At 46.0% G+C, this 15,025-nt stretch overlaps 2 protein-coding genes across 2 annotated transcripts; one reads left to right on the top strand and one right to left on the bottom strand.

Annotated features, from left to right (window-relative positions):
* Positions 1-581: 581 nt before the first annotated feature.
* Positions 582-8,039, bottom strand: MTO1 (mitochondrial tRNA translation optimization 1). The gene is made up of 12 exons (XM_049817994.1): positions 7,817-8,039; positions 7,503-7,702; positions 6,722-6,839; positions 5,792-6,081; positions 4,686-4,798; positions 4,353-4,543; positions 3,961-4,091; positions 3,305-3,509; positions 3,052-3,223; positions 2,216-2,334; positions 1,555-1,712; positions 582-1,372 (listed from the first exon to the last, which is right to left on the bottom strand). Exons 1-12 carry the CDS (start codon positions 8,037-8,039, stop codon positions 1,169-1,171), a joined length of 2,124 nt encoding a protein of 707 aa, XP_049673951.1. The 3' UTR covers positions 582-1,168.
* Positions 8,038-14,972, top strand: CGAS (cyclic GMP-AMP synthase). Its single transcript, XM_049817996.1, has 6 exons — positions 8,038-9,039; positions 9,596-9,818; positions 10,593-10,838; positions 12,276-12,378; positions 13,500-13,835; positions 14,055-14,972. Exons 1-6 carry the CDS (start codon positions 8,038-8,040, stop codon positions 14,176-14,178), a joined length of 2,034 nt encoding a protein of 677 aa, XP_049673953.1. The 3' UTR covers positions 14,179-14,972.
* Positions 14,973-15,025: the final 53 nt, after the last annotated feature.

The raw sequence follows: 15,025 nt of genomic DNA, 5'->3' as shown, positions 1-15,025 counted from the left end.
GAAAGACAGACAAAAGTCCAGGATCATGATTTCAAAATGATAGTGATATACATATATATATATATGGTTTACAGTTAGACTCAATGATCTTGAGGGTCTTTTCCAACCCCAATAATTCTATGATTTAACTGCAACAAAACTTGTTCCCGAGCCTGTTTGCCCAGGCAATCCAAAGGGTGTTCAGAAACGGGGCTAGCATCAGAGACTGCTGCCCGAGTCAGGCAAGGATTCCGTAGGTCCGCAGCAACGGCCTGGATTTAGCATTTCTAGATGGCACATGACAAACTGACCGCCCAGAGCGTACCTCGTTCAGATGAAAGTTGTGTTACTGCCAGCTGCGGGACCAGCGCTGATGAGCAACCCCTGGTCCTGCTCCCCTGGACTACCACACCACCCAGAGCTGAGGTTCCTGGGGCACATTTCGACGTGCCCCCCCGACACCTTCCTCAGCACCCTGACCTGGGCAGCCAGTCTGACTCCAGCTGCCTCCAACAGCTCTGTAGCACATCTCACCCCACTCACCTGCCTGAGTTGTGACTGCGAACTGCCAAGGCTCTACTGAAAGCCAAGCGACAACCAAGTTCTTCAGCAAGTTTCAAGATTTATTTATTTTAAAGGAGAAAAAAACCCACCCCAGGATACAGCATTTACATTCAATCCGTCTCCTACTAAGTTTAAATATGCATGGCACACATTTTGATAGCCAAGTGTTGCCTATGGCTGACGTCACACTAAAACATCAGACTATGCGTAGTCACTGCGCAGCTATGAACGCAAGTACTGAAGTCAATGGAACACGCTTCCCAGCTCCAATCCTCTTGTGCGGCCGTGGGTTCAGCACGGTAACATTTCTTCGGCATTTGAGAAGCGCAAAACACTGTCCTTTCCAAGATGCTTTAGAACAGATTTTGACTGACATCTTCCAAATGCATGGAATTTTAAATGCAATTCCCATCTTTTCATTTGGATTGGCAAAATCACAGGCTGTACTTCAGTTCCTGAGCATTTACTTAAGGCTTGTGCATTCGTCATCTTTGTTCTACTCAGCGACACTGCCACAGGACACAACTAGAACTGCTTTGGATCCAGCCAGCACAGGCTTTATCCATGAAGAGGCTCGCAAGCACAGGTGATCTTGCACGTACTCTGGCAGGAGGGGTACACTTCTCTACAAAGGTGTTTTAACAAAGGTACTCTGGCTGAAATCTGTCTTTGGGAAGTTGCTTTCTCTGAGTACCTCTTCCCCGGTAACCTTGCCAGTCGCAGGAAAAGCTTTTAGCTTCTCTGTCTTCTGATGATTGGTCTTCACAAATCTCAGCAGGTTAACGATAGCAGCTGGTGTAATTCCAGGGATGCGGCTGACTGCACCAATCTGCGTGTGGGAACAGGAACAAGTTAACCAAAACCAAACCTACACACTGGGGCTAGTGAGAAATGAGATCAAAACCTGTGGGTATTCCTTTCCCCAATTCTCTTCACCCCCCCCCATGTCCCTTGGGAAGACACAGAAGGGATTCCACTGCTGCTCAACCTTGCTGCGGCCCACTATCTTACCGTCTGTGGACGGTTAGAGTCCAGTTTCTCCCGCACCTCTGTGGAGAGCGATGCATCAATGGCAAAGTAATCTAGGTCCTCTGGCAGTCGGAGGGCTTCATCACGACGCACTTCTTCTATTTCCTGCTGTTGATTGACTACACACCACTCGTAAGCAGCTGTGAATCAGGGAAACAAAACAACCAGATATAGGTGTTCATGTGAAACAGGTCACTTGCAAGAATTCTTGGAAACAGAATGAGCAATTCTACCGAGAGAGTCAAAAGCTCCTAAGGAGTTTCCAACCTCACAGACTAAGGAGCCTAATTTGCATCCCTACTTTGGAAGAAGTCATACTCTTTGATTAACACCATGGTGGAGGTACGTTTCCTCCAGGAATTAAGATACATGAGTTGGCTTTCCCCTCTCATCCCAGGAAAGGATGGTCTATTTGACAGAGCAGTAAGGAGGGAAGAAAAACCCAGGAGTGAACATGAATAGTTGATCTCATCCCACAAAGTGAAACGCAGGTGCTTGCATAGGGCCGTGGCATGCTCTGGTAATGGTGTTTCATTTCACTAAGCAGCAACATGAAACACACTGGGACGAATGGATTGGCTCTCCCCTTACTGAACAAAACGTACACAGATCCCACTAAGAGATCCTAACCCTTGAACTCTACCTTCTATTTTCAATCTCTCTGCCAGTTCTCTCCATTGAGCAAGCCTTCCCAGGGGCTCTGGGACAGCCCTTGCCAGAACCTTCATGTTGGCCTCAGGATGTTGAAGGATGTCAAAGGCACTGTGGAGAACAAGAGCAAGTTTTTATGGAAGGAAGGAGTCACTTGCGTAAGGCAGATTTATAGCTGTTCCCAGTTCAAACTGGTTAAGATCTCAGCATAAGCCAGAACAACTGCAGAGCCAAGCTCACCTCCCTGCTATCTCCTCTCAGTACACAGAAGAGCTATTAAATTCCTGAAGAGGAGCTCTTTATGAAAAATTAACAGCAAGATAGGGGTGACAAGGTAAGGGGAACCTTTCCCACAGACTGAGTCAGCCAGGTCTTAGTCACTGAGTTAAAAGAACAGAAAAGATAAGGTGAGATAAAGGATGGGTAAGGGAAGCAAAGGCCTTTGTGTACAAGAAAAGCTACCATCTGACACTAGCCCGAAATCAATCGCTGCTTTATCAAGATTTCAGCAGAGCAGCAGCCCACTGCAAAACTGTCACCACTTGGGCAGCACTCTCAATAAGGGCAGCAAGAACTGTCTGGGCCAGTGGAGTACCCCCTTGCTTTGGGAGCCCATATCAGCACCAGGAAATGTGGCATAGTAAAAACACCGACGTCGAATTTAGTCTATAGGCAAACATCAGATGTCTGTCCCCTGAAGGTGATAAAGCTGGAATCCTGGAGTACTGATGACTTCAGGAAGGATGGACAAACGCTGCGAAACCACTATAGCCAGATGTGCCAAAGCAAGCGTAAGTCAGACCGGAAAGCTTCAGCTGTAACCTTTACCTGACAGGCGATCTTCGACTGCTACTGAAGGGAATTTCTGGTATTAACTGGGACCATTTGGATATGCTGAACTGAAGGGATTTTAGCATTGCAATTCCATCCTCTAAAGCATCTCTCATCTTAACTGCTTGTTCATATCGGTGCTGTGACACACACCCAGCTTCTTCAAAACCTGTAGAGACAGATGGCACGTGAGACAAAGGTCTCCAACTGGGGAGGGCTGCTCATTGCAAGAGCCACCATAATAAAGTACCTCTGTGGGTGAGCCTGGCATCAGCATTGTCAGGCCGGAGGGACATGCGGAACTCCACGCGGCTGGTGAACATCCGGTATGGCTCGCTGGTGCCCAGAGTGGTAAGGTCATCGATCAGGACACCAATGTAGCCTTCAGTGCGACTGACGATGAAAGGGGGCTTGCCATGAACCCGTAGGCAAGCATTGATCCCAGCAATCACACCCTGGGCAGACAGAAAGCAAAACAAAAACACATTTATCGGTCTCTTCGTGGCTAAAGTATCAGCACATCTGCCTCCAAAGAGTCATGTGGCAAACCGTACCCTCGAAAATGCGCTAGTCTGTGCTAGTAATCTAGGCAGTCTGAAGGGCTTCTTGGCCCCTGCTGATGTGACTAGAGACAATTCCCAGACATATTCAATTATACCCGTTGCACAGACTCCATGCTGAAATATTTGACAGTGCTTCCAATTACTTTTGTCACTGCAATCTCAGTAGCAGCAACTGTAGATACTAGAAGTGAAAATAGCTGGGCAAACCTGGAATTGGGCTGAGCAACAAAAGGAAGAACAGCTCACTAACACAAGATGGGCCTAGCAAGACTGCATATCAAAGACAAATGCCAAAGCAATACTCCTTTCTGAGCGCCGAGTATACACGATCAGATTCACCCACCTGAGCTGCAGCTTCTTCATAGCCTGTAGTGCCATTTATCTGGCCTGCAAAGAAGAGGCGCTGAACAAGACGAGACTCGAGAGAAGCAGTCAGTTGACGGGGATCTAAAAAATCATATTGCACCCCATATCCTGTGACAAACGACAAGACAGATCTTACAGGAGGCATTTTGAAGGTCCCTATTTATCAGCAAAGACAATCAGTGGCGCAGAATGACTTACATTATCACCTTTTATTTACAATTTAAAAACAACCAAGGAAAAAGCCCCGCATCCAAGAATTAATTTTGTTTCACATTTCCTTTGTTTTGCTATGCCCTAAACTAAATCTGTTTTTTATTAACTGGCAACCAGTACGACAGGTAGATTTAAAACTCTTCACCCCCCCCTCACCTGGCTGCAATATCTTGGCTTTTTCCAAGCCTGGGACAGATTTGATCACCTGCTCCTGGAGCTCAGGTGGCAGCGTCATCGACATGCCTTGGGGGTAAATGACATTAGACTCCAAGCCTTCGGGCTCCAGCCACACCTGATGTTCTCGGTTTGGGAAGCGCAGAACCTTTGATTCGAGGGAGGGACAGTACCTGCAACAGTGAATAGCCATGAGCACCACCTGACATGGAGAAAAAAAATCACTTTCCAGAAGCAAAGCAGGAAGAGACCTACGGTATCAGACAGATTGTCAGCTTGTGCCATTGAGACCCTTGCATGATGCCACACACTTACCGTGGGCCCCTTGTTGTCTCCCTTATATGGTTGTTCAGGTGGAGGTTATCATGGATAATTTGCTGGGCTTTCAGGGTAGTGTGAGTCAGGTAACATGACAGCTGATCTTCTGGCTGAAAGAGGCCAAAGCTCACTGTAAGTTAATCCAGTCACAACACTGTACTCTTACTGAACAACTCTGAGATCTCCCACGGGCTTTTCCATGACAGTTGGCTCTCACTTCCCAGAGAGACGGGTAGTGCTGTCATAGCCACTGTAGAGACAGAACACGAGCAACCAGACAGCTTGAGCAACATGCCCAAAAGCAGACCAAGGAACAGAACAGAACTCAGGAGTCCAGAATGCAAGCTCTATTCTGTACACCGTATTCCTAATTACAGGATAGGTATTCTTATTAAAGCAACAGATTATATCACAGCATTCAAATCAACCACAGGAATTCCAGGCTCTGAAGTAAAAGGAGCAAGTGCTGACCCTACAGCTAACAGCCAATCAAAGAGTTTGGTGAAGAAAAAAAAGAAATCTCTCAAAACCTTGCAATTGACATGGAAAATTCAAGGTTTGGGAAAAACCCCACCATGTCAAGGATTTCACTGATTTTTCTGAAAAAGAATAAATAGACTCACATTCAAAATAGTAACAACACTGCACCTTAACTCCTTAAAACCTCTCCTACACATACCGAGGACCTGAACTGATGCTACTTTCACCCCCACCCCAATTATAATAGGTTATTGCAATTCCTGTACGCTCTGGGGCAAATCAACTCCTGATACTTAATCCTGTGCTGCTTAACTACAGAACACCATCCATTCTCCAGGATTTTCTTTGGAAAATTGAGTTTCTCCTGCTCTGAAGTTGCTGTTAACATGCCACCTCTGAGATCTGTGGATAACTCCATCCCTTCTCTTTCCTAGTCACGACTTGTTAACAATCTGCAATTTCAACATTTGAATCTTATTCTAGAGCTGGGGTAACAACACATCCAGTATGAACACAGCCCAGCTCCCTTTCCCAGCCATCAACTCCCCAACTGACTCTGAGCATGACATTCTCTGAACCGCTCCCCATCTGGCTCTACGTGCATTTGATGTGTACTATCCCACCTTGATCCACACAGCCTCGCTGAGGAAGCTGAACGGCACTGGAGGGTTGTCAGCTGTACGTTCCTCCAGACCGCTGAAGTCAATTGTGTCTTTGGCAAGTCGGGGTGGCGTCCCAGTCTTCAGCCTGCCCACAGTGAATCCCAGTTTCTCCAGAGTCTGAGCCAGTCCAATGGCTGGCTGGTCCCCTAGCCGCCCAGCCGGGTGCATCTCCAGTCCGATGAGGACCATACCTCTCAGAAATGTACCGGTGGTCAGGATAACACTCCCAGCATGTACTGTGCTCCCATCCCCTGAAACAGCAAGTTTTCAGAGATGTGCATATTTTAGTATCAACAAAGCCCTGGTATCCCGGTGCTTCAGTCTAAAACTAGACTAACAGTGTTCACTGAGAATTCATCCATCTTTTATTATTTCACAAATCAGCATTTCAATAATAAAACCATTAATAGGAATAACTGCAATAAGCAGCATGTAGTTAGTCCTGTATTTTTCTTATTCCTAAGCATGTTACCCCTAACACAGCAAACCCACTCCTGGGAAAAATTCCTACCCAGGCCTTCATTTCAGAAAGCTTGTTTACTAGAACAGCAAGGGGTAATATAAAACACGAGTCTATTAGTAACAGGACACCACCGCCCCGTAACATTGTTGGCAGCATACTCCATTCCCCAAATAAAATCTCAAAACAAGGCACAGAATTCAGTATCGCTAGCCCAAAGAACATTAAACTTGTGTAACCTCCCAATATCCTATCAATCCAGGTACGTTTTTCATTGTATTACGCGTATTAACTTGGTTTCGTTCACACTCGGCCTAAATCACCTCTACTGGCTAATTCAACTTTCTCACTGACAAATCTGAAAAGTTTACCCCAAAGGCCGCTCTTAGTGTAGAGTAACTGAAGATGCTTACCGAGTTACTAGCACATACCCAGGACGACTCCTGTGACTTGGCATTTCCCAGGATGGCCTGGTTCCGGCTCTGTCAAGAGAAGATCCTCCACAGATGCCTCACGAACTGTCAACAGTGGCGTGTTAAGGATTTCTTTCTGTCATGAAAGGAGTTACTGCAAAAATCTAGGAACTTGAGACACACGGGCGGTCCCAAACCCCGCTGATTTCCAAAACATCTGTCACCCTCTTCCCTATTCCCTCCTTAACAGGCCACTTGGCAGACACTCGGTTACTGTACTATCCTGATCTATCAGGTGTTCACAGGTAAGAGTTTGAGCTCAAAAGAAACTACTTGGTCATGAAGCCTGACCTGTATGTTAAAACGCTAAAGAATTTTTTAAACTATGCTGAGCTCCGACAATTTATGCTGCGTTAAAGTACTAAACAGAAAGGTGGCTAGGTTCGATAGGAAAACGTCAAAAAACAACCCTCCTCCCCGCATTGTCCTCTATAGTTTATCCTAGTACTTCAGATTTGACTAATTCATTCTAGTACTCCAGTCCACAAACGCACACGAAAAAAATCCCTGGAAATAAACTTGTGTTTTCAAGCTGGTCATTGCTCTCGACTTTCTCCGACTGCACCCCCAGTCCCGTTTCAGAGTGGCTGCCCGTTTTACCAGACTGTGTGTATATTTTTATATCTATATATGCCAGCAGCGGCAGGCAGCCTCCTCCTCAGACCTCAGGCCTGCGGGGTCTCTCCACAGAACCACGTTTAAGTCCGTCCGTCCCGCCCCCCCCCCCGCCCGCTCTCACCTGCATCGTCTCCTTGTAGCGGCCGCGGTCGATCTGGGCGCGGAGCCCCCACACCGCCGGGCCCTTGCCGCGGTTCAGCACTTTGTAATGGACCCCGGAGCGATCGCAGAGGCGGCCGCACAGCCCGTCCAGGGCGTCCACCTCCCTCATGAGGTGTCCCTTCCCGATGCCGCCGAAGGAGGGGTTGCAGGACATCTCCCCTGCGGAGGGGACACACACGGGTCAACCCCCTCACCGCCACCGTCCCCCCAAACTCTCCCGCCTTAGCGGGGAGACCCGAGGCCCCCCCCGCGGGACCCTCCCCCCCGCGGTACCGATGGTGCCGATCCTGTGAGTGAGCAGCAGCGTGCGGGCCCCGCCGCGAGCGGCCGCCGCCGCCGCCTCCGTCCCCGCATGGCCCCCGCCGATCACCACCACTTCGTAGCGCGGTGATGTTGCCGCCGCCGCCGCCGCCCCGACTTCGCTGCCCGCCCGGCGGTGCCCAAGCCTCAGCGACGGGGTTAGCGCCAGGCGGCGCCAGCCGCTGCGCAACAACATGGCGGCGGCGGCGGCACTAGCACCAACAGCTGGCCGCCCGGCAGCGGGGATCCCAGCCGGAAGCGGGAGGGCGGAGCGGAGAGGAGCGGACCCGTCACCGCCTTTCGCCTGGAGAGGCGGAGCCGTTCGCTGCCCCGGGGCGGTAGGCGGAGGACCGGGCGTCCCCCGCCCCGGTAGCGAGCGGCTGGTGAGGCGGAACGGTCTCGGTGCCGGCTTGCCCTCACCCAGCGGGAAGGGCGGGGCTTCGCGGGGAGCGGGAAAATGCGCTGAGGGGATTGGAGGGAGGCGGGGCGGCCACGCCCCCCCTCCCCGGCTGTCGTGCAGAAGGGCGCGGGTTTCGTTTCCTCAGCGGAGAAGCGCTGCCTGGAAGAGGAAGTCCGCCCGCCTGAGGCGAATAGGCGGGAAGCCGCGCCGCGGAGCCGGCGGTGAGGGAGCGGAGGCCATGGACGGCAGAGGGGAGCGGGGCGGGCGGAGAGGGCGGCCCGCAGCCTCGCGGGGCCGGGGAGCGGTGAGGGCTGCAGCCCGCAGCTCCTCGCTGGGCCGGGGCCGGAGCGCGGGCGGCGGGCCGGGGGAAGCCGCCGCCGCCGCCGCCTCCCTCCGTGGAGCGCGGAGAGACGGATCGGCCGGCCGGCGCGGCCCTCCGGCGAGGCGAGGCTCCGTCGTCAGGAACCCGCCGGCGAGCCCGGCCGCGGGGGGCGGAGATGCCCCCGCCGCCCCTCGGAGCAGGGCAGCGGCCGCCGGAGCCCCCGCGGCGCGGAGGCGGGCGGCGGTGCCCGACGGGGCGGTCGTTCCCTCTGTGCCGGCCGCCGCCTCGTCGTCGGGCGGCCTGCGGCTGCGGGAGGTGCTGTCGCGACTGAGCCTGGGCCGGCAGGACGTGTCCGAGGCGTCGGGGCTGGTGAACCAGGTGGTGTCGCAGCTGATTCAGGCCATCCGGAGCCAGGAGGGCAGCTTCGGCTCCATCGAGCGGCTGGGCGCCGGCAGCTACTACGAGCACGTCAAGGTGGGTGCGGGGGCAGAGGCGTTTAAGGATCGCCACGTTAATGAACGACAGCTAACTATAAAACCCGGCCGGCTTACCGAAAGGGGGAACGTATGCGCGGTTAGTAAGAGAGACGCTGCCCGAGGGAAGGCCCCGTGCCGGTTTTTCGGGGATAGGTTTTCCCAAAAAGGAGGTGAAAGAGCGGTACCTTTCTTCTGGTTCCAGCTCAGTCTGAAACAAAGCCAAACACGGGGACACTTTGGAGTTTTGTTGGGTTTTTTTAACCCAGCTTCAGGCATAGTAATGCTCCTTCTCCCCCCCCCCCCGCCCCCGAACAGCTTAAGAATCTTAAAACTCTCTTAAAAACTAGTAAGTTGGAAAGCTGGAAAATGAGCTGCTCTTCTCCACTCGAATGCACAGCAATCTTGTAATACAAATCTACAGAAATAAGCTTGTACGTCACACCAGACACGGGAAGTACACCAAGGTAGCTGGAGATAAACCGCAAGTGGTATAAAAGCCTAAAGGGAATAAAACCTAAGTTGCACGTTGACTGTTGTATTCTCATACTTTCCAGATATCTGAACCAAATGAGTTTGACATCATGCTCGTAATGCCTGTTTCAAGACTTCAGCTGGATGAATGTGATGACACTGGAGCCTATTATTACCTAACATTCAAAAGAAATCCAAAAGAGAAGCATTTGTTTAAGTTTTTAGATGAAGATGGAAAATTATCAGCCTTTAAAATGCTTCAAGCACTAAGAGACATTATTAAACAAGAAGTAAAAAACATTAAAAGTAAGTACTGAGAGAACAAGCTTCACCTTGGAGTGCTAAAAGTCCAGTTACATTGGGTATATGTATTGCCCTGTTCTTAATAAAATGGGATTTTCCCCCCAGTCACTGTCTCTGTGGCAGTGTAGCCCTACCCATAAGCCCTCCTGTCCCCAGTATCCCAAATTTGGTCTCGTGCTAAGAATCACCACAAATACATCACAGCTAATCGTATTATGTGATTAGTCCATTGCTCTGCTACGCAATCCTCTTTCCATATGAAATTTATGAATATTAAAGGATTTGTCACACACTTGGTACTTTCTACACAACCTATGTATTTTGAATCTATCTGCCATGCACGAAGAGCCATGTGCGGTAGCAAAAGGAAGAGCTTTCTTCTATACATTACCTACTATTTTGCATCCATCTATATAGAAAACATATCCCTTTTTAGGGTACTCTTTCTTCCCAAAGCCTTCAGAAATGTGGCCAAATCTCTTCCATCTCAGTATTTTCAACAGTGAAGTGGCTAGCTGGAAAACATTACTGTATTTCTGATTCTGTAGACATAGGAAATCAAGCAGGCAGTTCAAGAAGAACAGTCCTTATTTCGTAGAACTCCTCAACAAGCCTTCTTAATGTTTTATTTAAAATCCATATCCTGTAGGATAAAGAGCCAGTGACTGAACCCAGGTATTGCTTTTGATTATAAATTCATCTGAAGTAAAAACATTAACATTCTTCAAAAAACAGTTTCTAATATATATATAAAATCAATTTCTTCTTTGTTACTAGATGCAGAAGTAACTGTGAAAAGGAAGAAGGCTGGAAGCCCTGCAATAACTCTTCAGATCAAAAATCCTCCAGCAGAAATATCAGTGGACATAATCTTAACTTTGGAAGTTCAGCAGAGCTGGCCGCCCAGCACACAGGATGGCCTCAAAATTGAACAGTGGCTTGGAAGAAAAGTCAGGGGAGAGTTCAGAAACAAATCACTTTATTTAGTAGCCAAGCAAAACCAAAAAGAAAAGGTTCTAAGAGGTACCCTCGAATACAATAGGTTACGAAATATCTTCTCTACAACTTGATCGCTGTTACAAGTGCTATGAAAAGGGTATCCAGTTTCTGTTCAGTATTCTGCCTTCGAGGTGCAGATCTTTACCTTATCCTGGATATATCCAGGTCAGAAACAATTGAAATCCTTCTTTAAAACCAGATTTGTGACACTGCTCATCCTCTACAGAAATTTAAAGACAAAACTGCTCTGCCAGGCTGTATACTAACCATTCCCAAGACCATTATATTAAATCTGCTAAGTCAGGCACATGGATGTGAACCTTTCCCATGCTAGTGCTGTACTTAACAGCAACATCCACTCCTTTGCTTTCTAAGAAAAAAAATAAAAATTCTAAAAAGGCAGGGAACATCCCTGTAAGTGGGACTGCATACACAAGTTACATACTTCTGCAAGAAGTAAACTGGGTACTTTTCTAGCAAGATACATTATTTCTCATTGAACCCTGGTATGGCTACAAGATTTATTCCCCCCCTCCCCCCCCTCCAGACCACTGTCATACCAAGCCTACATTACTTTGCAGAAACATCCCAACTTGTCATTGCATTATAAGAACTGATGATTTCAGCAGAAAGAGTTCAGGCAATCTGGGTTTTTTTTTTTGGTTTGTTTTTGGTTTTTTTTTTTTTTTTTAATTAGCATGCCCATCTTATCAATGCCAAGTAAATCATTATTGCTCTACTGGGCTATCTCTTCCTGTGAAAATTCAAGGCAAAGAGTAAGCAGACCAAACAGGTAAAGGAAACAGTCTAACTTACATAAAGACGACAAAAATGATTGCTAGTGTTTTAAAAACAAGGGGTTTAGCTATCTTAATCATTGTTTTCAGAAACATTACCAGAAGAACAAAAATAAATGCTTTAGAACAGTCACCCTACCCGAGACAAACTCACAAGCCTATGACTTGCACAAAGAAACTGCAACCAATGGTGAAGATCTTTTTATTCAAAACCAAAATGGTTATGGAGTAAGGCTAGTAATACAGAACAGAAATTCAAAGGTAGTAGATTTCTATGAGTAGCCTAACTCCCCAAATCATGTTCAACAAATGCAGGAAAGTTCAGAATTAAGCTATAAGTAGATCCAGAGGTCCTTAAGAATATAGTTAAAGCATCCAAACAATTAACGATATCCTATACTAGTAATATTCTTTGCCCTATATTAATAGCATTCTTAATAACATGTCTTTGTGTGGAACAGCTGGGGAATTAAGGCAGAATTAACTAACTGTAGTCCCTGAATTACAATTTTTGTTTGGGTTTTGGTTTTTTTTTAGGGTGCAAAGAAATTGCTGATATTTAAAATTAAGCCAGTACTTGTAAAGTGTCTTTTTTTTTTCCTAGTTGCAGACACTGGTACTTACTGCTGGGGAACAGTTTTAACAATCTTGTACTCAACTTTAGGAAACACCTGGCGACTCTCTTTCTCGCATATTGAGAAGGCCATGCTGAACAACCACGGCAGCTCAAAGACATGTTGTGAATCTGATGGACCAAAGTGCTGTAGGTTAGTATTTCATATGAATATTTTACTTTAAGCCTGCGTGAGCCAGGGTAGCACTGTCTAGCACTGTTTCAGTTTAGGAATTGGATCTAAGACTAATTACTCAGGAAGCAAGAATAAGGCTTTTAGGCATCACTGTTCTACAGCAGTACAATACTGCACATACTCGCCAAACGTCTGACTTGCATTTACTCAGCAGGAGGTGGAAACAAATTACATTGCAGGTTTACATGCCAGACTTGCCTTAGAAAGCAAAAAGATGAGACTCATTAAATCATCCTTCCCAAACAGTCCTGTTTAGAAGAACCAGCTTAAAAGTCTGATGACTCAGCTTTCTGAGCTTTGGGACCAAAATTATACTTTGTACCAAGGCAATTTCTAAAACGATGGTAAGACAAGAACTGCTGAATGTGATCAGGATGAATAAGTGTGATTTTTCACTCCAACGAAAACTGGTTTCCACATTTCTTCAAAGAGGAATAACAAAATCTGCATGAGGTAGAGTACCTCCTTAATGGCAAACCAACTTCTTAGTTTACTTAATTAACATCTTGTACTGAATCAAGAAAGCTACAAGATAACTAAAGCGTAATTCTTTGTCTTTGCTTTAAGAATATTATCAGACATGCTGTACCCCTATCTAGCAATGTATTATTAAACTATATATACCTCTTCCCCTCTTGGGCTGCCACGGGAAGGTAGGGGCATTTCCCTTGGTGTAAATCCAAGCCAAAAGGGCAGCTTTAATCTTAAGCAGTGCTCCAAGTTCATGTTACACTGGTAGCATCTGCAGCTGAGAGACTGTACTGTGTAAGCACACTGCTGACCAACGCTTTGAATTTCTGTGTTGCTGTGGCTACCAAAGTGGTGCATGCACAAAACCTATTGTTTAAGGTAGAAATCCTTGACTGGTGGAATCTGACTTCATGGGCGGGACTTCTAGGATTATCGAGACTGTTGCTGCACTTACTTTAGATTTTATTTAAAACATTATTAAAAATGTTATTCTATTACAGTAAGAACATTTTTATTGCTTTTATGAATAATGTGTATTTAAAAATCTAAAATACATACTTAGAACTATGTAGTAGAAGGTACCTAATAAATTCTTACTTATTTAACAGGAAAGGTTGTCTTAAGCTTCTGAAGTATCTTCTAGAGCAACTTAAAATGAAATATACAAAACAGTTGAAAAAATTCTGTTCATATCATGTCAAAACTGCTTTTTTCCACTCGTGTGTCATGTGGCCAAATGACACAGACTGGCATTTGGGAGACCTGGATCACTGCTTTCAGAAATACCTGGGATATTTTCTGGATTGCCTGCAAAAATCTGAGCTGCCACACTTTTTTATTCCCCGATACAACTTGCTCAGCCTGGAAGATAAAGTGAACAATGATTTCCTTTCAAGACAAATAAACTATCAGTTGAACAACAGATTCCCAATATTTCAGGAGAGGTATTAAAAACATTGTTTACATTAACTATCTAATCACATATATTTAAAGCCATAAGTTCTGCACCTTAAGTTACTCCTCAGTAGTCCGATACTACAAAAACCAAAACAAAATCAAGAACACTAAGAGAAAGTTGCATACTTCAGTTGCACTGCTTAGCCATAACCCTTAAAAGAAATAGGACAGTTTAAGTAATATTTATCTTCCCTATCCAAATGTAGATGTCACCTGCAAAATATCTTCAAGGTATGCAAAGAAACTACAGAAGAATTTGCAGTAGTTAAGTTTCCCACACGTAACTTCTACAATTCCAAATATAAAGGCATAAATGACTGGGTAAAGTGAAAAATGATGATTTTATTTAAAATGAAGATCCATTGTAGAATATCCAAAATACACTCCTGCTTTCAAAAGAAAACAATAAAAAGTCACTGGAGTTACTTTGACATAAACCAGAACAACTTCTCCACATCAGCTGGGTCGATGAAGACCTTTTGCAGAGGACAGTCACCAGCAGCAGAGAGAGAATATGGTATCAAAACAGTATGAAGTTCCTGAAGTAACTTACCTTCTCTGAGTCTTCAGAATTGCTTTAGAAATTAGTCTTTTCACTGGACTTTGGATGGGAAGCAATCATTATCTAATGTGCTGCAAAAGAGTAAATGTTATTGTGCCAATGAGCATTTGTGTGACAACTCTTGTGGAAAAAAATGTATCTTCAACCTGTATTGAGGAGGCAGAGTCTCCATGTGAAAGGTTATCAAAACCAAAATGCAGCATGAACCTGACATTCTCAAAATCGGAATTCAGGTCAGTTTTTCTTATGTTGAAGAGTATGTGTTTTAAGAAAAAAAATAATAATTGTAATATTTTCTATTACTGAAATCATGCAGGTGATAAATACAGAGCATTTGGGAACTGCTGTGCTGTATTTTGCTTTTTCTTAAAGAAGCCATGGGAAGTCCATATTTTTAGCCTACTTTCTGAAGGCAAAATAACCTACTGGCTTAAATAATGCCCAGACTTCACCTCAGTTAGGAGGATATAAAAAAGAGGGAAGGCCAGAAGAACATTTAGAGAATAATTTTACTATAATAGTCTCATCTTACTAGATTCAGTTTATTAGTTATTCATCATGACATGAGTAAACACAAGTTCAGACTAAGCGTCAAATGAAGGAATAGCTCCTTCC

Source organism: Accipiter gentilis, chromosome 15 (genome assembly GCF_929443795.1).
Source record: "Accipiter gentilis chromosome 15, bAccGen1.1, whole genome shotgun sequence".
NCBI lineage: Eukaryota > Metazoa > Chordata > Aves > Accipitriformes > Accipitridae > Astur > Astur gentilis.
This window is presented reverse-complemented; position numbering and strand designations above follow the sequence as displayed.